The 23,592-nt window shown below is 38.0% G+C and overlaps 1 protein-coding gene across 8 annotated transcripts in view; it reads right to left on the bottom strand.

The window, feature by feature from the left end:
• Window positions 1-2,783: 2,783 nt before the first annotated feature.
• PXYLP1 (2-phosphoxylose phosphatase 1) overlaps window positions 2,784-23,592 on the bottom strand; it is a 65,492-nt gene continuing 44,683 nt past the window's right edge. For all 8 annotated transcript variants that reach the window (XM_061451756.1, XM_061451762.1, XM_061451758.1 and 5 more), the window contains 4 exons: window positions 18,789-18,950; window positions 17,776-17,902; window positions 7,682-7,821; window positions 2,784-5,119 (listed from right to left, as the gene is read on the bottom strand). In XM_061451756.1, coding sequence (XP_061307740.1) covers window positions 4,188-5,119; window positions 7,682-7,821; window positions 17,776-17,902; window positions 18,789-18,950 — 1,361 coding nt within the window. In that variant the 3' untranslated portion in view covers window positions 2,784-4,187. The remainder of the gene's footprint in view (window positions 5,120-7,681; window positions 7,822-17,775; window positions 17,903-18,788; window positions 18,951-23,592) is intronic.

The following is a 23,592-nucleotide window of genomic DNA, read 5'->3' as shown; positions in this document are numbered from 1 at the left end:
ACTTAGCTTGGCACAGCGCATGGTAATGTTCATTTGCATCCGAGTCTGTCAGAACAGGAGGGATGAACCAGCACGGGTGGGTGAGCCCCTTTGGCCTGGAGTAATTTCTCCAATCCAGTATTGTGGCTGCCTTTGAGTATGTTGCTTAGAAGAGATGAGCATATCTTTATGAACTATGTATACACAAAAAAATAAGTAGCTTAGCTTTTTCTTTTTTTTTTTTTTTACCTTAGAGATTTGGTAATGCTCATGCACTGACCCTCAGACACAGAGGTAAGCAGGTGCTAGCAATATGGTTAGTAAGTTCCTACTCACACTGACAGCTGCAGGAAAAAAGGAAAATTATTTATGACATGAGCACAAAAATAGGAAAAGGAAGGAAAAGATACCTTTTGTTGTAACTGACCTGCATTTTTGGCCATCTAAACAATATGAAGAATCTGACCCTTCTGAACCTTTGAAAATTTTGCTCCAGATTTTCCTTAAGTTCCCCAGTTCGGGTTCCTCCCCACTGCCCTGCTCATAGTGGAAGGCCACTGTGGCTCAAAGACCTATCATGCTCTTTATCATGCCCAGTACAGAAAAGATGGAGCTGCTATAAATTCTCCACTGAAGGTCCACAATGATTAAGGGATGGGAGCATCTCTTACATGAGGGTAGGCTGAGAGAGCTGGGACTGTTTACCCCAAAGAAGAGAAGGCTCAGGGGGAATCTCATCAATGCATACCAGTATCTGAAGGGAGGGTGTAAATAAAAGGGATCTCTTCACTGATGCCTAGTGACAGGCCAAAAGGCAGTAGGCACAGGAGGTTGAAACACAGGAGGCTCCACCTGAAACAGAAGGAAACATCCTGGTTTTTTTGTTTGTTTTTTTACTGTGAGGATGACTGAGGTTGGGGCTCTGGGCTCTTGGAGATACTCAAAAGTTGTCTGAACACAGATACACTGCAATATTATAAGATTATTAACTCCTGTTGGAGTTCTGGAGAAGTTTCCTTAACAGCAAAGTATACATATGTTTAAAGTAACTGCAATGGTCTGTCTGCATTTCCCCTAGAAAGAGGATAAGTTACTTACCTGTTAAATTTCACGTAACAGTTTTTTTCTTCAAAGGAAAGACAGAAGCATGCAGGAAGAGCAACAACTGGAAAATAGGTGCCTTTCACTATACTACACACACATGGGTCTGATTGTTCACACTGTTATAGATTGGATGCCACAAGAAAAACTGACAAAGGTAAACCACCACCAATTAAGTGAACTCCTTTTCACCTTGCTACATTCCATTACGGCCATGCACCTCTTTTCTTATACAATTCTCTATACAAAAGTGTTAAATTCAGCCTGTGCTCCTCCATTTATAAAATGTATACTTTTTAAGTCACTCAAGCAGCACACTGACTTTCTTAAAAACATGATATTAAGGATCATTCCTTTATCCAGAGATTGTGCAGTAAGGAGTGACAGCAGGGGGAGTGCTTGGCTGAACAACGCAGGAATTAAAATGAAGTATCCCTATACCCACTTTTCTACCCTCCTTAAAAACCTACAGATGTTTATAGGTAACTGTGAAGCACTGGCTGAAGAAGAGAGAACAGAAATGAAGAATTAAATACCAGTTCCCGTAATTCTAAGCATAAAGAGAAGTCTGACTAGAGGATAGCAATGCTTCATATTCATCCTTACCACCATTGTTAGGGACACCCTTCCACACAGCACTGTTGATTGGGATCAGACATCCAGAAAGGGCAAACATTTGATATCTGGGGCAATCTGAGGAACTGCAGCTACTATCAGAATCTGGCCTTTCTGCATGTGTCTCAGTTTTTTCAAGATGTGTGACTATACAGATGAGCGTATTTCCTGGCACCTAACTTAACTCATTTACTTCAGGGAATTAACCTCCAGAATCTACTGGAAATTTCAAGCAGAATGCTTATTAGTTGACCAAAAGTCCACAAAATCAGTGCCATTTTGCTGCTCTCAAAAAAAAGTTAAGATAGAAGTCTTGAAAATAGCTGCAATATCCATTAATATCTGGGATCTCAATGCTTCTTTGAGCCCAACAAGTGAAAAATCCACCCTAATTCTCATGTCCTCCAATTCATGGCTGCATCTCAAAACTTCTTCAACAGTCAGAGGGGATCTTTCTGCACAAGGAAATCTAATCAGAACACTTCTATGGTCTGTCTTCAGAAGAAGATGCAAGGTTAAATACTGTTCCTAGCACAGGCTTTTGAAGACACCAAGACTGGCATGTGCAAAAGCTGTAAAGAGTTCAAAGTTTGTAAATAACTTGCTTGAAACACCAATGATATGCCTATGGTAACATTCTCTACATTTCAGCATCATTCCTGCAAATGGTCACCAAACAGCAACAAAGGTCCAACAGATAACCCTCTGAAGAGCTATAGCTGGCTTTTGCTGATAGCTCAACAGCTCTTTGGAGTATTTAGTACTTACACTGGACAAGCAATCCAGTTCACGCCATTTATAATAAAGCGAACTCAACTTTCAGATTCTCTCTTCCTGTTTGCCCTCCAGCACACAAACATGTACAACAACTACCAGAGCTAGTCTCTTAGACAGAAAATGTTTCCAGAAGTTACACATTCTAATGTGGCATACATAATATTTCAGTATTCGCAAAATGTATATCTGCTTCTTCTCAGATGAGGAACCAAAATATGTATTAAGTGCAGAAGTTACTAATGCAACAAGCAACAACACAATACACATTACTGCAAAGAGCTAAGGAAGTCAGAATAAATGTAACACACAAGTTACAAACAGGCCCCAAAATTTTATTTAAAAAACATTCTCAAATGCAGCATTGAAAACAGAGAGAGTGGAATGTGCCACTAGTCAGAGGACTTACACTGAGTTGTGTTTTCTTTGATAAACTAGCACCATTGCATCACAAGTCACAGACTAAATTATTTCTAGAAGCATAAAAAACTTCCACCATTATAAAATTTCTATGAGTTCTATTAAAAATTGGTTCTCAATTTACCACTCCTAAACAGATGAAAGCAGTCTGAAGTACAAGTTTTCATATCTACTCATTGTTCAAGTTACCCATAAAAGTTTATTCTTAAGTCTAAACATCCTGATCAAGGGGAAAAAACATCTAAAGTAAGCTTCACAATTCTTTACAAACTAAACAAGTAAGAAAAATTTACTGTGTTATAAATATACACAGTACAATACATACAAGTCTAATCTTACAAAATAAGAACTTCCTAGTCCATAAAAATACTAAATCAACTACAAAATTTTCTTCTTGTTTAGTCAAGCTGTCTCAAGCAGTCACTACATCAAATTCCAAAACCACTGATGTGTTCCGTAGCAGAGCAGCTTGAACATGTTCACAACAGGAAACAGCCCAAAACTTCACCATAAAACTGATTTCTAACCCTAACCACTCAGGTTTAGTGGTAATGTTAGCATTTGCCATCTATTTTAATGTCATGAGACCTTTACATATTTCTAGACTGTGTTTGAACTATTCAAAGTGCTGAAAATGCAATCAAAGAATAGAGTTTTGTATCTGTTCTCCAGTACACTCTTCTCTGGCACTGGCAACAACAGCCAAATATTTATAGGTCTATGAGGTCAGAAAGGCACATGCTCCTTTGTACATGCTCAGCTAAGGATGCACAGATACACACATGCACTTTGCTTTAAAGACCTGCCCCTAAACTTTACAAGGCTTCTTTGTTTTTAAGTAGGGAGGTTCAAGAATTTATTACAAATGACTTAATACAGATGCCTGGAATTCATAAAGGCCATGATACAAACTGCTTAAAATTACTGAGATTGTGGGTTTGGTTTTAAAATTAAGGTATCCAAGTATTGCTCCGGAGTACAGAGAAACAAAGTCTATGCTTTCTCACTCTTTATCAAGTGACATACCGGTTATAATAGCCATGTGATTTACCATCACAGTTCACACAGCATATGTGAGCATACACATAGACATAACACCCCCTCAGCACTTGTTCTTTTGTTGGAGACTACCTGCAGTCTGAATGAAAAATAAAAATATCTGAAAAATGTTTCAAGCAATATCCTTTTGTACTTACACATACAAGTACGAGAAATAACAGAACTGAACTGCGCTTCAACCAGAATACAGACTTTCACCGATACACAAGTTAACATTGCTTCCTTTCCACTCACCTGCCCTACAGTGGTCTTCTATGACATGCATCGTAATAACTAGTGCTGTTAAAAATTATGAACACATCCCTCTTGACAAAATTGACAAATTTTTCTAGGGGGCACATTGGCTTTGCGGACTGTTTATAATAATCCCTACAAAATGAGGTCTGGAATGTGACATCAGCGCCATTATACAGGATGCGGATAAAGTGATCTTTGGGTCTCTTCCCATCCTGCCACAGCTCAAAAACTAATCTGGCAGCAAATCTAGGAAATCTGGCATCTGTAATGCCCAAGGCACTAAGAACAGGTGACAATGTGACATCATGTGCAGAGTAAAGAACAAATACTTCTTCTTTCTTGCCTTCTACAATACGCTGCAGCCGATTAACAGTCTGGTTGAGGAGAGGATGAGTAGCCAATAGTGCATACAAGAAATAAAGTTTCTTTTCCTGTCTTTCTCTCTCATCCTCCAACTGATGTCTTTTGATCACTTTGAAGTGTTCCATATCAATGCAGCCAGTTTTGGTACACGGAAAACTGACATTGTGGCAAAAATAGCACAAGAGAGAATCTATTGGGTTAGAAGCTCTCAACTGCCTGGTGGGAATGCCTACAATCTTTGCCATATCCACATATATTTTCTCTAAGTCATTGTTTTTCACCCGCAAACTGTACTGTCTGCGCTGTTCCTCTTCCAGGTAGTGGTTTCGCATAGGACAGTTGCAGCTTCCAGAGCAAAAAATGGTGCTCCACTGATGTCTGATGTTAATTTTCTTCCAGTCAAAATCTGGCAAAAAAGTGTAGAGCAGTGCCAAAGCACTCTGCAGGGTTCGACTTTTTCCTGTTGTCTCCAAGTAAAGCTGTTTTGCTGTCCAGTCACTCAGAAGCAGTTTATGTTTGTTTATATAAATATCTCGCAACAGTTGTCCATTTTTCAAGTGTTGCACAACCCCTGAAAGAGAATTTTAAAAGAAGTTACAACACATGATTAGAATCTTGATTTTTTTTTTGGAGGGAAAAAAAAAGCACTGCTAGCAGTCCTACTGATAAATGAACTATTAGTTTAAAGGTCAAAAATGTTCACAACTGAACTTCACCTATGCTTAACTATTAGGAAAATTGAATGTAATGTCAGATACCTGCTATTCTTCAGTATGTCTTAGATTGTAGGAGTTAAACTGAGATGTAGATAAATAAAGCTGGTTCCTTAAGATTTGTTTCAAACCTTAGTGTTTTTCTGGACTAGAGACACAGACTGAATGGGTCTACCATAACTGAAAGACAGTTATGAAGATGGATCCAGACTGCAGCTGAGTCAGGTTTTCAGACAGGCAGTGAATGCTGTGCTCCCTGCAAATTTATGGCAGCTGGTAAAACTACCAGCAGCCAGGAAATGAACACACAGAATATAAACTAGTGTGTAAACTCACAAAACACAGTGGTGAGGTGTGTCAGTTGCATCAAACTTCCTTCTCCAGATTTCTTCAGGGAAGTGCTACAATTGCTCAATAAATCTTACACTAAGGCTCTGCCTTGATCCAGCTGGAAAGGAAGAGGGTGCATATCCTTGTCACATGCCAAAACCTTTATTCCAGAATCCACCTTGCTTGTGTTATCCTCCCACAGCAGCAAAGCAGCAGGCATGAACCCTTTATGAACTAGATCATCTATATAGCTTACTACAGGCAATACAAGTCCCAGATATTCTCTCAGTTACAAGTTGTGGGCAGTGTTGAGTCCAGTTTCACACACAACATGCTGTGTTAGGAGGAGTTCCTCGGTAACCTGACTAGGTTTCTCCTGACATCACTTTGCAAGACTTGACACTCGCTTAACACAAACATTTCTTCTGGTGGGATCCCAGAACTCACGAGAATACGACAGGCAAGTTTTGGACTGAAGAATACAGAAGGTCCTGGAAAGACAGCTGTCAAGTGGAAAATGCCACTAACTCCTCGGATCTTCAACACTCTTTTTGTTCTCCATAGGCAGTCTCCAAACCTACTGACTACCCAGATCCACTGTGATATGCTCTTTCCGTCATTGGTATTTAAGATAAAAAGAGCAACACATTAAAAAGCAAGGTGTGGGAATAAAAAGGAATGGATCAATGTTAAAATTTGAAAAGATATAGGAGAACAAAAAGTGTTATTAATATGAATAGTCTGCTAAATTCATGAATGTTGAAGAGAAAAATCCACGTGAATAACCCTTTTCACAATCGCATTTCTGCCCAGTGATGCAACAGTATGTTTCCACGTTTGTGGGAAAGCATTTCTATATGTTTGGTTCTGACACACTGATATGGATATATGCAGAAAAATAAGCACAGCAAACAAACGCATGGACTTCAGCCCATATTAATTCATCTGGCTATTCTGGGTGGAGAACACAAAAAATTCCAAGAGCTGTGGAATCTGTTTCATACAAAGTGACAACTTGTTTCTATACTTTTGCCTTCTTACCTTTTGTTCTCCTCATATTTTCTATTGCCTGCTGACAGTAGTCCCAGATCTTTTGCAAATGGCCCTTTTATCGCGGCTCTGATCCACCACTACCATTTTCCCTCTCCAATCCCAAACCCTTTATCTCTTTCTAACATTCTCAGCGCCCTCAGCACTACATTACTCTCAACTCTCCACATACTTTCTTCTACATAGACAAATCCCTCACTGCAACACTTCGGTTACCTCCCATCTCCCCCACCTCTTTGGTTCAGATGAACTAAACAATATGTTCACTAGCAGAGCTCAGCAGTCTTGTCATAAGTAATACTGGATAAAGTCTCAAAACTTCAACTTTTAAAAATAGTTGTTTGGAACTTAATTGCTAATATTTCCACCTTTCCTCCCAATAAATAGCTCAGCAGACCTGATAGATGGAATAAGAAAATAACTAATTTTCCTGTGGAAAAAAAAATACAAAAAAAATTGCCAAAACCCACAACCTTGGGATTTCACTACAAAGCTTGGGGCAGGGGAGGAGAGAAGGAAAAAGCACCATGTGTAAAAAGTTTTCTATTTCTATAATACAAGCATCATATTTATCTATTACATCTGAATCCCTTGCAGGGGACACAGTAGTTACATCATAGGTAAAAACTGGCAACTAAATTCTTTAGTTCCATGGCCATGCTGAATTACAAACCCTTACAGACCTTCCTCAGGAGGGACTGAGCAATGCCATTTTTTACAAGGGTGACCAAGCAATTTTGTGGTGCGAGTGCTCTGACTTGTTACAAATAACATTATTAAGAGATGGCAAGCGTGATGGACCTGTAACAGAACTGGCAAGCTATAGGATAAAGCACAGTTTCTAGAACTGTTACCACTTTTACTGTAGAGACTCTAATACTATATTCATATCTCAGCAGAAGCTAGGCTATGACCAATATTATATATTTCCCATTAAAAAAAAAGCATTTATTTCAATATAAAGAAAAATAGGAGATCCCCTTTCAAGCAGACTGTATTTAACAGAACAGAGGAAAAGACAGAGCTCTATTGGAACTTACCCGTCTGTGTTAGTTCTCCCATTTCGCACAAAGAATGGCTAGGGTAGCGAGGCAGGCTGATTAGGGAACCACCCATCTGGGCTGCAGACCCTTTTGACATATGTTTAATGAAAGCCTCAAGCCGAGGATGAGAAGGTTTCCTAGAGAGGTAAACCAAAATGTGAAAACTTCCCAAAGTATATGGGAAAACAGCTCAGGAGAGTCAAGCGTTCTGACGATATCAGCTCAGACATTTCATAGTGTGAGGTTATTTCCCACTGAGACAACATCTGGTCTCACTGAAGAATTTTGAAAGTATGCAAAATTAACCTAAGTACTTACTAACTACCAAAGGCCTACAGGGAAACTTGTCATGTTAAAACTATGCTACCTTTTGGTGATTAATTTTGAAAGTTTTTTTTTTTTTTAAACGCAGTCACTAATGCTGTTGTGAATTAAAAAAAAAAATCCCTACCAAAAAATACTCTGTCCAGTTTCTGAAGTACTATTGCACTTTAACGCTATGACCAAAGGCACTAACAATCTAAAAGGGTTCAAATAACCAGTAGTTTAAGTAGATGATCTTGAAGGTATTCTCAAGTTTTGTAACGTACTATGTTGATTACAATATCAGACACTATTTCTATTTTTATTTGAACTAGATGATCTTCAGGTCCTTTCCAACACTAACTATTCTGATCACTTCAAGCTCCAAATCAAATAGCACATATAGCCTCAGTTAAGTTGCACCTGGAAAGTAGTATCTGGTATCCCCATTAAAATTGGAAATCATTGTTTTGGGTATTGTACCATTACCCAGGAAGAAAGAGACCAACACTGCTGGACACTTAAAAAGATGAGATACTCCCACAATGCACATAATGAATGCAACTGGAAAAGAGATACAGACAAAAATGTCTAAGTTAACTCACTGAATTCAAGTCAGGGAAAGAATGCTTAGATCTCCTAAACTGTTCTGCAAATTTCAGATACACTACAGGCTCTGTCCATTGTTGTGCTACTGTGTGGAAAACTACATACACAAAAAAACTCCACTATGATTTAAACCTTTAAAAAACTAAATCTACAATCACACTTCTGCAACAGAAATACATTAGATAAGTAGGGATTTTCTTTGTTAAATGTCAACATTCAAGAAAGGTCACAGTCACCTCTACTTTGGTGCAGAACTAAATAAAAAACTGGCAACCCAACTCCACCCCATACAGTCCTCATCTTAATAGGGCTTTCAGCCTGAATACAGTGTTTTTTATGCTACTAACAACAACAACAAAAGTATATAAAATAGAAGATAAATTGGATCAGATAACTTTTACAGAAATCTGGTTTTAGTGTTTATTGTTCATATTTACACTTTGCTAAAATGATCAACTATTGTGATACAAAAACTTCAGGTCTGGAAAAAAAAACCTTCCAGAGTTGCACGATCCACAAGAGGGAGCAATAACACTATTAAAGCAGGAGGAAGCGTCCAATAGACGTTTGCTAGGGCAAAGACATTCATGCTTATACATAGAAGAGACAACTAAGACACTCCCAAGCGCAAAAGCACCTCTTGCAGAGCAATGCTCACAGCATGCATGTACAGGAGGTCTCATAAGAATCAATACCTCTGTCGACAGAGAGGTAGCACACTGTCATACCATTTTATAAAACCTGAATTTTCTAGTATTTAATTTACCTTCAGAAAAATAATATCTTGTGAGTAAAATGGTACAATAAATTCTGGTGCAACTGCCAGCAAGATAAAATGTAAAATGAGACAAAAGCAAGGTGAGATAAAAATATAAAAAGAATTTTTTTCATATTTACTTCCAATTAAAAAGAAAACCACCCAATTTATGGCATTCTAAATCCACAGCTTCTTCTGTATATTATAATTTTGAGAATTCAACTGAAGATTAGTATTTGAGAAGTAGAGCTACATAGAAAAGGTACTGTTCCTTTCCAAAGCAGTAGAGCTTCCTCTTACAGTAAGCATACATTAGAAAGCTTAATCCAGCTCCAGAGGTGAATTAACTTTTTGTACATTTCATTGTTTTTACAGCCCAGCAGTGCAATCTAAAAATGGAAGAATCAGGTTGAGAAAAAATTAAATTAAACTCATTCGTAAATAGCTTTTTAAGCTTATTACAGATGTAGCAGGCTGAACCCCCAATGTTCTAAACTTTGCCCTTTAAAAAGCTATAAACACAAATAAATTGTCAGTCATAATTTTCCTTAAACCCTGTTTACTTAATTAGCAATTTCTGCAAGTACACGTGCAAGAAAATGAAAAGAACTGCATTAACCATTCTGCTTCTTTTGCTGCTTTGCTTACAAAAATCTGAATACTAACGGAATCAAACCCACACCGATAAAACTGCCTCAGCAATCACTTGTGGGAACGAAGAAAGAAAAGAAGAAAAAGAAGTATTTATCAGTGCTTTGCGAAAAGATTTATCTAAAAAGTGGCAGGCAAGATAAACTAACATCCAACATAAAATAATAACATATATGGTAATTTATAAAATCATATTCCACTATATTAATATAGCTTTTCATATATCCATTTAGATTCAAGTTACTTGACTTTGGATTACATTCTTTTTAAAGTGAGCACAGGTTAAGCACATGCTTGCAGAACTAAATTATGAAATACGACTGTTAAATGTATTTCTGAATATAAATTCAAAGCTTACTACTTGCTAAATACATTCCAGGGGAAGAAGAAAAAAAACCCCAAAAACCAGCAGAAGTAAGAACCATTTTGCCTGACAGGGACAGACATCTCAGGCTACAGTATACTTTTACCCTGAATGTAATCCTCATGTATGTAACAAGATTCTGAACAAACTGGCAATTCTCTGATTAACCATGTATAACTGAGCAAATAAAAACTTATTTTTCTCAAAAGCAAAATTCACTGCACCACTCAGGCCACCTGGTAACAAAAGATTCCCCCTCCCTGCTCCAAGATTTCTCTTTTATTTAGAATAAGAATCCTCCTGTTGAATTGGCCAATTTACAGATGCTGCAAGAGATGGAGTATCTAGGCAACACGACCAAGACTGCTGGGACTGTTTGAGCGGGAAGCAAAGAAAATTACTCAGTTGTATAGTTGAAAAGACTAAAATATCCTTAAAATTAATTTCCATAAAAGTAACCAGAAAATAAAAATGGGCTAAAGAGATATCATTCTGCACATTGCTGGACATTATGACGATAAGTTACCACATTTGGAAAATGTATTTATACAATAAATATTTCAAATTGTGTCAGAACATGGAATGGCTTTTCACCTAACACCACTAGTAATAAACACACTTTTTCTTAATTTGAATATTTATTTCCATCTTTAATGTCTGTTAATTTTCCTTTTAATTATCTTATTTTTGTAAAATAAAATAAATTTTATCTGTGACAAAGCTGAGAACAGTTATTTTCCCCTCAAATAATGAATTCAGCTTTTTGTTATTTACAAACTAAACGCTGGGATAATGGGCCCAGATTTAATAGCGCAGTTTTCATGCACTAGCATTAAAATGGACCAACATTTAAATCCTTATTCAACATTTAAATATCTTATTTGCAAAGGTCTTAGGAAGCTTTAATACCAAAATGTCACCTCTTTATTGCTACACTGTAACCAGCATACACTGAAAGAAACCATCCTGTGCAACTATTTGAACTATGGTTCAAATGCCAGCAACTGAGCTGACATCTTTTCACCCTTTAATAACAATTTCCCTTTTCCTTGAGGAGCTGAGCTACAAAAAAAAAAAATAGAAATGAGGTGGTTGTTTTTTTGGATTAATTGCTTGATTGACTGATTGATTTGTTTATTTATTTATTTATGAGAAGCGAACACTAACTTGTTCTGAATTAGCACAGCAAAGTGAGAAATACAGTACCAGGGTGAGCATATGTACATGACACCTCAGAAAATTTGCTGATTGATTTTGGATGGTTACGCCATAATGGCACAAAACACTGTGAGAAACGGGCACAAAAATACATCTATTGCATCTATTATAGACATGCAAAGGTATGAAATCTTATTCATGCAGCTTCACATTAAGTTTAAAGATATTATACAGCAAACTTTCAAATCTTGCATAGCAGTGGAACAACTTTGTTACAGGACATTCTTGTACCCCACCCCATGAGACTAACTGAATTCAAGACTTCAAGGTCGATATTTAGGAACTGGTTTGGGAGACAATGGGGCTTTCTGCCCCTGGATAAAGCAATGCTCAGACTGAGTGTATGGAAGCCTCTTTCAGTAAAAAGCTAGCTCTTTGAGCTGGTTGCCTCTGTTTAAATATTATCATCAGCAGCACAGCATGGAGATCATTGCTAGATTTCATAGTCAATTCACAGAGCAAAAAGAAAATCACCCTTGCTTCTCAGGTCTACTTGTCTCAGGATCATTCAGGAAAATACTGCTATTGATTTATATTGTCTACTTGTGAAATACTTGCTTCCCTTCTGATCCTTGTTAGCAGAAATTGTTTTTATTAAAGAATTAAAACATAAATAGAAATCAGATCTAGTTTTGCTCCTCCTTTGACCTAAACTGCAAAACAGACCCAAAAAAGGTCAATTTGGGTAAAAATTCCCCACCTGTTAATCCTTACATTTATTAATTTTAGGATTACTTTTATCAAAATTAATTCCTCAGTGGGAACAGGCTCAGATTCCTTTAACATTCTTCCCTATTTAGGCTACTAGACCACTGAACTACTGTCTTATTTCTACTATGTATACTGTAAAATGAAGTACAGTGCAAGCCTTGTTTCTTCAACAAACGTGATGGTCAACAAACCACAGCATCCACTCTGTCCTCCAACTCATTAAATTGAATGCTCTTTTGAACCATGTACAAATTTGAGACCATATATCGCTAAAAATTGTCAAGTTACAGAATTTAAGGAACAGACATGGAAAGACATTCTCTTGACAAGACTACAGGCAGCTCCAGTTTATTTAATAATTTACATGTTCATAAAAATTCAGGAGTGGCATAAATAACATGTTTTTGCCATCATGCAAAACGCTACAGGCCAAAAAAAAAATATATTGGTCAAGGTTATGATTAAAAAGAAACTGTCAGAAAAAAAAAATGTAATTATTGAGATTAATTACTGTGTCATTTAATTAAAAGTAGAATTATGGAGAAGTAAACTTTTTACTCATCTTACCTCTGTAACTGCACAGTGCTGTCCTTTTACAGCACTATAGAGTTCTGAGGTCTACATGCCACAAGAAAGAACTTGTGGAGGTGGACATTTACAAAAATGAGATAACTTTTTCCTTCCCAGATAGCATTTATCTATGCAAATGTCACTTTTGTTAATAAATGCAGAATTTGCAGAGGACTGAACACGTCACAGGCAGTTGCAGAACCTTCAGTGTGTCACTTGGTGAGTAAACATGACCATGCCTTGCACACGCAAAGCTTTGGACAGAGGAACGTTACCTTTCTGTAATCATATAATAGATATACCAGATTCTGTCTGGTAACTGAATCAAAGGGCAGTCCCTTTTCTCTTTACTTAAAATGAAAAAACATATAACTTCAAGCAAAAATAATGTGTTTTCTGTGACATTTAAGTAGACAAAAAAAGCGTTAGATCAAAGGACTATACTGCTTCCTTTTAGAAGGCAAATGAATGAAAGAGCCACTAAAACCAACAACAGATTATCGCAGTCTACAAAACAGATAGTTACAACAGCATCAGTACTGTTGCGGCATATTTATTCATAAAGGTCTTAGAGCCTTTACATTTTTATAACGCTCTATAGTGATCCAGTCTACTTCATTGCTCTTCTGAGTTTCTAGAGAAGTCAGAAGAGTCCTCAGGAGACCTTTCTTCACCTAATTCTGGCCTGCATCATGCTTTGACCTGCCTTCAAGTCAAACCCACACCTCCTTTAGCTTACAATATGATACTTGCCTCTCCCACACTTTTTGCTTTCATTTTTCTGGCAGTCTCAAGACATGTGCATATTGAACCTAAAATTCAAACGTTTGTTACTAAGCTTCTTACGATTAACATCAACACCTTTCAAAATGCCTCAAAGCATATGCTAATTAAGCCAGCATACTATGAAACGACAGCATCTTTCAAAAAGCATTTCTTCACTGTCTTGCATACAAACTCAATGAAGAAACATTGCATATTTTTATATGCAATATAGTACATTTATAATTTTATGAGTATATACTGACATACTTTTGCATTTTATATGCAGTATAGTACATTTATAGTTTTGACACTGTAAGATACAAAGGGAAAAAGTGGAAGATTAATTTATGCCTCCCATAAGCAAACACTACAATGAAAGGATTTTTGTAACATCATTCCATTAATTTTTTGAGGAAAAAAAGTATGTATTATTCAGCTCCCTTTGGAAATTTGTTTCCAGAACAATGAAAACAGTATTAATTGAAGTTTTAGATGGAACAAATTTCCAAAGCATTTAATCCATTTGCTTATATTCATTTCCCACTTACATGTCACAATCCGTAATTCACAAAACCGACTTGTGACCTCAAGGCTATTTTGCATACCCATTAGAAGTCCATGGGCCTGTAGCATAATCTACTTAATTAATGAATTCCATCAGCTGAATGCCAAGTCAAATAAAGAACAGACTGAATATGAACAGCATACTTATCTGAAACTGAAGTCAAGAAAGCTTAAATAAGGCAGACTTTCAGAAATCTTAGCCATACAGCATCACAAAACCTTTAGTTCAAAGGTAGCAATTATAAACCTTGTAATACTCTTAACATAAATATGTTTACAACTGAGCACCAAATTTACATAATAAAAGAATATAGGCCTGACAACCAAATGCAGCAAATAGCTTCCTGATGTTGAAGTAATAAATGTTCCATTCAAAACAATGGCAGAAACTAACAATTCTAGCTTTATTCAGGTCAGCTTTAACACATCTGGACAGAATGGCAGAGTCAATTCCTTTAATTTTTCTGCTGCCCTTTCAAAGTCAGCCAGGAGAGTCTATTTTACATAAACTTTGCTTCAAGGAGACAGTCTTTTTGGTTCTCCACTCATATTCAGCAGCTGTGAACAGTAAGGGAGGTATCATCTATACACTGATGTTCTAATGCTTCATAAATTAGTAACAGCCAAGAGCATCTACACTGCTGGCTGCATCACATCCTGACACTGTGCCCTCCCTATCTGCTTGACTTGGTGATTCTGTTGGCAATGTTAAAAGCTGCACTACTTCTCTGCCTTTTATGGATAGTTTTCCTGAGTTCAGGGCCTTCATGCTGCGTTCCTTGCCTGAAACTGAAGCAGAAACAGCTATAAAAACTTCTCTGAAAATACAAAACTGACGTCTCTTGTGGCACTGTAACACTGAGAAATACAGCTTTTCATACAACATTGTCACTTGCAGTTAACATCTTTGCAATAAAGTGTTCTCACATACATTCTAATGTGACAGATACAGAGCAAGATCAGAAGATCACAACCTATAAGAACTCCAGAAGAAATCTGCATCGTATTTCTTTACTTAGTATGTCATGCTGAGAATAATCTCAGCCCTTATAGGCAGGTCATAAAAATGCTATCATAGCTATTAGCAGATGATTATTTTTCATCTTGATAAAGAAATTAATTGGTCGGTTAAATCTACTGCAGAGATAACTGATGTTTGGTCTCCTGTCTGCAATCTCAGAGCTGCATATCTAATTTCAGAAAGCCAGTCAGCTCACAGCAGGCATAGAACACTGTTGGGATTGGACATCTCTCAAAGAAGTCAGACTTCTCTTGGAGGATGTTGGATAGGATCACTGAATGCCACTTTCACAAAACAAGGATTTTGTGGTGGAAGTTGCAGTATCAATACAGAAAAGCAGCAACCAATATGGTATCAGAGGAAACTTTAAATCTGTTTAGATCCTCATGCAAAATGTAGGCAGGTAGACACAGTAGCGTGAATAACTTGGGAGCTCCTAAGTACCTGTTACCTATGAACAGGGAGACACACATACAGGTGAAAACTGGTGATGGTTTCACAGTTTTGTAGGGTTGCCCTTGATTCAGCAGTAATGGTTACTTTTCAGTTACTCATGCCAAATAGCATTACAACACTGACCACAACTGAAGACAGCATTGCACACCTTGCAGATTTCAGGACACCTATTAATAAGAAGCACAATTTTTTTATGCAGCCAGGTATCTAAAAAGAAAAGCAACATATTTCAGCTTTCGTCAGAGAAAGATCCAATTTTCTTATAATTTTCTGCTAGCCTTTGTGTCCCCTATTGTATGTATCTACTAGATACTAGGCAAGTCTCTTTAATCAAGCTTCCCATCAGCTTTGAGAGATGAAGCTATACTTAATTAGCTCCAGGTATTCTTTCATGTCACTTCAGTGTATTTAAGCAACATTCCTACTGTGCAATATCACAATGGTGTTTGGGTTTTAATATATTTGAGCCAGAAACTGACACAGGACCATTTATGAAAGCTGGTTCATGTTTTCAAAGGGAACTGCTGTAGACTAGCTAATCACAAACCTAGAAGCGTAAAAGTGTACCATAATCCATCTTCTTCAGAGAGATTCATTTGTTAAAAGCCCATTAAGGAAAAGCTGCAAGGACAGACTATTTCAGGTATAAAAGATAAAAATCATAAATGCTATTGATGACAGGAAGCTACTAAAATTTCAAGGAACATAGCCCATGAATCTATCAAACCAAGAAACACTCATTTGATATATCTAAGTCAGAAACGTACTTTCAGTGTTCCATTAACACCTTCAGCATGAGAGAGTAAAGCCAATTCCGAATAACTGAAGAGCAAGAACGTTATTTCTTTAAAGACAGGAGATTCCATGCTGTTCTCAAAAAAAGTATTTATGGTATATCTGCATTGCTTTGTATACCAGCATGTCTATGCCTCTTTTCCTGAGTAATGTGTGCAAGTGCACAATGCAGATGCAGCTCCCAGTTACTGAAATCTCCACATCTGACACTGCTGAGTGGGCAGCAGCATAAATGTGTAGATTTGCTTAGAGGTTTTGCTAACACATCTGATAATTAAAAGAAAGAAAACAAGAAAAACTGTAAGTATTCAGTAGGTTCGCTGGCAAGTCCTCAGTTTTTGTTTGGAAAAACAAACCCAAACAATACCACAGATCCTACTTAAAAGGAAAAAAACCTCACGTAATCAAGCAAGCTAAGACAAAGGTTGGCGATTTACATCATAACTGTTTGTTTCTACTGCTCTAACGCTATAATTCCTCTTTATCAGTGAGACAAACAAGAAAGAAAGGTTCTTCCACAAGGAAGAGAAGCAATTCAGTTCATAGCTACAGCTCACAATGGTTCATGCATGAAGACAAGCATCAGAAATCTACAAAGACATGATATTAGACAGAAGCACACTATACTGAAATAGAGAGGTAAACGTTTATGTTTTAATGACAGACACAAATAAAGTGTGACAGCTTTAAACAGTGAATGGTAAGTAAAGGAAAAGTGTAGTTTTCAAGTAGCAAACAATGTACTTTTTGTTTAACTTTTATTTTAATAGTTAAATGTACAGCCTCCATATTTTTTCCTTAACACTGACTTTAACTAATGACTCTGATCATTAATTTGAAGGAACTATGATAACCTACATTTCTGAAAAGTAAGAGAAAAAGATAACAACAAACCACAAATATTCATTTTCCTATGGTAGTGATGAACTAAGACCTGTTTGTATCCACACGAAAGGAAGTACGCTTAGCTGAAATGGAAGAGACATTCTCAAATACTGCACATGCATTTAGAAAACATCTAGAAGCTTATCTAAGAGGAATGGTAACCTAAATATTCAATTAAATAGGTTTTGCTTTTTAAAGAAATACCAAGAATTTCTTCTGATCTGAACTGGTATCAGGTAATAGTTCCTGTTTCCAAGGAACTTGTACTGATGCAGTTTGTTGTTTGTTTTTTTTTTATAATCCATGACAATGCACAAGAAGTCACAATGTGCTTCAGGCTGCACAAACTGTTTCCTGAAGAGGAACAAAATAATTATCAAGCAAAACACACACTTGGCAATGATGAAAACCAAGAATTTTACCTGTTAGGCTGCAGCATACAGTCAATGTCAGGTCTCTTTGTCTTGGGAATGGCATATAGTGGATACCTGTCACCATGTCGAATCAACACTTGAACTGACACTAGCTTAAAATAATGAGGTGCGTGCCCTAAAGTGAAGACAGAAAAGGGGGGGGGGAACAAACCCCAAAAAAGGAGTGAGAGAGAAATCTTTCCCTTGCATGTATTTTCTTTAATAAAATAGAGCAGGTATAATTAGATTAATAGCTTTGGTAATGCAGTGAAAGAAAACCCCGTGAGAAATGACAACTTACTATCTCAAGAAGGATTTCCACTTTAAACTGCAAGACAACTTAGGCAAGACTCAGGTTCTTAGTACATTTTCCACAATACATCTAAAGTCCAGCAACCATACAAGACATTAGTCAAGCACTGACCTCTGCCAACATGATAAGGTTGACACACTTTTATAATGCCTCTCTTCCAGACCACTAGCATAATGATGGATTTTGCAGCATTTCTAATGTGGAACTTTTTGATATACCAGTTTGTAACTTATTTTACATGTATTAGTGGGACATTCTAATGAAGGAACTCATTCAGAATAACTTGCTGCTGTCTTGCGAGGGCAAGAATGCAAATGTACCTTCTAGCTGCCTACTGATTTGGAGTTCTAAAATTAATTACTTCTGTGTTTTGGAGGTTAGGGTATTTTTTAGAATCCCAAGTCAACTATTTACAATGCAGCTCACTTGTAATAAGAATTACAGCTCAAGTATTAAATACCTATATCTCTCCCACACATTTCAGTTTTAGGCCTCCAGTTGACTGGAAACAAAACCACTTCCAAAAATCAACACAACAGAGAGGATACAAAGGGAAGAAGAACAGTATATTTTGAATGATTTAACAGAATCCAGCAACCAGCTGGCATTTGCTGTTCCTTCTCCAAGCACCAAAGAACTGACAATGCACAAATCCATGACATCTGTAGAAACAAGCAAATAAGCTGTCATTTGCATTCACAAAGCTTACCTTCCATGCTGCGCTCTGCAATGGTGGGAACATTGCAGTAAACATGTGCTTCATAAACAGGATCTATTGCAGGAGGCTCAGTCAGCAAACCAGGCATTATTCTCTTTCGGCTCTTAGTGCTCAACCCATCTTCCCTGACAGAGTTCACTGGGATTAAATGCACTGAAAAATGCAAAACATGCGACATATACCTTTAAAAGTGTTTAAGGACATATGGGACTTTTTTTTTTCCTAAAATGTAATTATGCACAAAGATTATGGTTTCCATGAAAAGATGTCACTCTACTGTATAGATCTTTGCTGTGATTTCTTCATGATATACATATAAAGCAAGCCCAAAGTCAATGCTTGACTAAGACTGCAGAAATACCTCTAGATGTAGAACAACTTTCCCTTTTGCACACTTTTTGAAGCTGCTCTGTTAGCTTCTCATAAAGCTCTAAGAGTATGAACAGGAAGAAAAGGGCCATAACAGGCCCAGCTGCCTCTCATCATTTTAATTTAAAAACCGAGATTGAAGGACATCAGCAAAAGGCACAGCACAGTTATGACAATGGTGCTACAAACCACTGGGAAAACTAAGTAGTTGAGATTCAAGTGGCTGGATTGTTCATAATTTCTTACTAATTTCTGCCCTTCCATTGTTACCCTTGCCAGCCTTAAACTGTCTGACTTATCTAAAGAAAATGCACACAAACTGTATTAGTTGCAATGCAACCGAGACCATCACAAAAATGTTAAATACAGAGAAACGCAGTTAACACACACAGCAAGGAAATTAACATAAATACCGTCACTAAGTCTTCTGACACATAGAATCATGCTGAAGCATATGTGAATTCACGGCCAGAGTTGTATTGGCAATGTCTCTTTACCTTGTCTTGATGTGAAAGCATTTGTTAATTTTTGAGCCTTACAAGCCTACTTGTAACAACAAATGGACGCTTTCTTTTTCTATTATTATTTTCTGATATTTGAATCTCCAGAAGATTTGAAGGTTAAACTGAGGAGGGAAACTTAATATTTTTACCCTTACTAGTCTTCTGTGGTGAGAGGGAAAAATTAAAAAGAAAGAGAACACATTTCAATGCAGAATTTTTACTATTCCTTCTGGGTCAGTTCCTCAGTTGAATCTTGACTCCCGGTCCTAATTTAAGAGGTGAATTTGTTCCACAGTAGGGTTGTGCAGACAAAGAAAACCAATGAAAACAGCAAACTGAAGTGAAACGTTCAAAGATTTTTAAGAGCATGTAGCTGTTAATATAACACAGACTTGTCGTTCTTCACTCCATTTTAAATATTTTATGTGGTTTCTCTTTGCCTGCCAAAACCAGAATTGAAGCATTTTCCATACCGTTCCTAGTGCTGTTGACACAGCTAATACTTGCAAAATGCAGAGACTTTCAACTTTTCCTTAAGCCGTTTCATATTTTGCATATAACTGCCCACAGGACTGTAGTTGGTAAGAATTAAACTGTAGTTTTGATTTTGGCCACTTAAACTGCAGAGCTCAGCTGCCTTTCCAGCATTTATCCATTGGATTCAGTCTTTAGCTCTTTCCACGTGAAGACTCACATTATTGTGAGTCACTGCAAACCACTGACCAAGAAACTCTAGTGGTCACACAGAGTCTTGGCAACATCTATCAGAGGTTGGTAACCCTGGCTTGAAGCGGAGCTTGCAGCAAATTTGCATTTGGGGTATAAATCCCAAAAGCTAAGAGTGTGCTACAACAGTTGCTGGACTCTGCAAGTAAACTACAGTACAAGACAGTCGCTGGTTAAAAAGTAGAAATGTGAAATTCAAGCAGTTGTGTTATACTGGTTGAGCTTCCTAGCCAGAAAAGGCTAGAAGCAGCAACTCTCAGCTTCCTGTTACCAATATTTTCTCCAGAGCAACTCACAACATTGCGACTGATCACTTAGTGTCACAAAAACATATGGAGTTGGCATTAGCACTCACAGAAGTAAGTGTTTCAGAAGACAGGGGAAACCATACCCCAACAGCAGCAGCTATTTACTGGTGCTAAAATTTGGTTGGGAGATTTAAAAGCAAAAGAAGGAACCTAATTTTTTATCTCATGCAGTTTTAACTATAAAAAACCTGAACAGATCACATTTGTGCACTGAGACTATTAACTACAGCAGTCAACAGATGCATGCATTATTTTATTAAGATCAAGTGCCTATGATTCATGAGGCCAAATATTTGATTAGAAATGAGACTTGCTATCTGCAAACAAAACTAGCTGAATAAATATTTTAACAGTGACAGACAAATTTAAGAATAAGGAAAAGCACTAAATCTTAAAGAGAAAAGTCTACTCCATTTAAAAATAAAATTGCATATTAAAAATAGCATCAACAGGATTATCAGATTACACATTTGAAGTTTAAAAAGCCACTGACAGAACATCCTTAAAGGATAAATACAGCAGTTCTGGGTGCAATGCAAGACTGTTTTGTGGACTCAAGAGATTAGGAATAACAACCGTTCATGTCATTAATTTTAAGAAAGTTTTGTTAAAAATTAACTTACTCTAAATGCTGCTGATAACTACATTTATTAATTACTTAGTAACAGCTAGTAAATACTGCCCTTACTGTACAGTGAATAAGCCTGGTTTATACCAGGGAAGGAGGTACATGGTACAAGCCTAGTAAACTCCTTTCCCCACTAATCTACTACCACCCTGACCAAGTACCTCAGATAGGGACTGGGCTAAAGGACCTTCTAACTTTGAACCTGCCTGGAGCATAACCATGTTATCTAGATTTCTGAACACATCTGAGCAACCTGATCTAGTGAAAAATGTCCCTGACCATGGTAGGGGAATTGGACTAGATGATCTAGCTACACAGGATTTGGAGAAGGCCGAGGTTCTGAATGACTTCTTTGCCTCGGTCTTCACTGGCAAAGGCTCTGACCACACCACTCAAGTCTTGGAAGGCAGACACAGGGACTGTGAGAATGAAGACATTGGGCCCACTGTAAGAAAGGATCTGGGTCGAGACCATTTTAAAAACCTGAACATGCACAAGTCCATGGGACCTGATGAGATCCATCCACAGGTCCTGAAGGAGCTGGCAAATGAAGTTGCTAAGCCACTGGTCATCATATTTGAAAAATCATGGCAGTCAGGTGAAGTTCCCAATGACTGGAAAAAGGGAAATATAACCCCCATTTTCAAGAAGGGGAAAATGGATGACCCGGGGAATTACAGACCAGTCAGTCTCACCTCTGTGCCTGGCAAAATCTTGGAGCAGATTCTCCTGGAAGGCATGCTAAAGCACATGAAAATCAACAAGGTGCTTGGTGACAGCCAGCATGGCTTCACTGAGGGGAAATCCTGCCTGACCAATTTGGTGGCCTTCTATGGTGTGGCTAAGGAACTGATGACAGTTGATGTCATCTACCTGGACTTGTGTAAAGCTTTCAACACTGTCCCACACAACATCCTTGTCGCTAAATTGGAGAGACATCAATTTGATGGATGGACCACTCGGTGGATAAAGAACTGCCTGGATGGCTGCACGCAAAGAGTTGTGGTCAATGGCTCAATGTCCAGCTGGAGACCAGTAATGAGTGGGGTCCCTCAGGGATCAGTGTTGGGACCGGTCTTGTTTAACACCTTTGTCGCTGACATGGACAGTGGGATTGAGCGCGCCCTCAGCAAGTTTGCCGATGACACCAAGCTGTGTGGTTCGGTTGATACGCTGGAGGGAAGGAATGCCATCCAGAGGGACCTCGACACGCTTGTGAGGTGGGCTGATGCCAACCTCATGAAGTTTAACCATGCCAAGTGCAAGGTCCTACACCTGGGTTGGAGCAATCCAGGCACAGCTACAGGTTGGGCAGAGAAGAGATTCAGAGCAGCCCTGCAGAGAAGGACTTGGGGGTGTTGGTCAATGAGAAAATGAACATAAGCCGACAGCAGTGTGCACTTGCAGCCCAGAAAGCCAACCGTATCCTGGGCTGCATCAAAAGGAGCTTGACCAGCATGTTGAAGGAGGTGATCCTGCCCCTCTACTCTGCTCTCGTGAGACCTCACCTGGAGTATTGTGTGCAGTTCTGGTGTCCTCAGCATAAAAAGGACATGGAACTGTTGGAACAAGTCCAGACAAGGGCCACGAGGATGATCAGGGGACTGGAGCACCTCTGGTATGAAGACAGGCTGAGAAAGTTGGGGCTGTTCAGCGTGGAGAAGAGAAGGCTGCGTGGAGACCTCATAGCAGCCTTCCAGTATCTGAAGGGGGGCTATAGAGATGCTGGAGAAAGACTCTTCATTAGAGACTGTAGTGATAGGACAAGGGGTAACGGGTTAAAACTTAAACAGGGGAAGTTTAGATTGGATATAAGGAGGAAGCTCTTTCCTGTGAGGGTGGTGAGGCACTGGAATGGGTTGCCCAGGGAGGCTGTGAATGCTCCATCCCTGGCAGTGTTCAAGGCCAGGTTGGATGAGGCCTTGGGTGATATGGCTTAGTGTGAGGTGTCCCTGCCCATGGCAGGGGGGTTGGAACTAGATGATCTTAAGGTCCTTTCCAACCCTAACTATTCTATGATCTTAAAAAGGTCCCTTCCGACACAAACTATTCTATGACTTGACTTAAATGATTCAAACTGTTTATATGTTTGACAGAGAAAAATATCAAGGAGGTAAAAAAATCTCCAGTCACCTAAATAAGCACTTTTGTAGCAAACAGTATTTACTTTTAGCACACCTGAAATAACACATATTGGGGGAAAAATTTTAAATAGAAAAAAAAAAATCATATGACCTGGGTACCAGTCTAGGCAGTCTACT

Source organism: Pezoporus flaviventris, unplaced genomic scaffold (genome assembly GCF_033815535.1).
Source record: "Pezoporus flaviventris isolate CSIRO_AGI_PZ_B2104156 unplaced genomic scaffold, CSIRO_AGI_Pfla_v1 ptg000013l, whole genome shotgun sequence".
In the NCBI taxonomy this organism is placed as follows: Eukaryota; Metazoa; Chordata; class Aves; order Psittaciformes; family Psittacidae; genus Pezoporus; species Pezoporus flaviventris.
The sequence above is the reverse complement of the archived record's forward strand: the minus strand, read 5'-3'. Positions and strand labels throughout refer to the sequence as shown.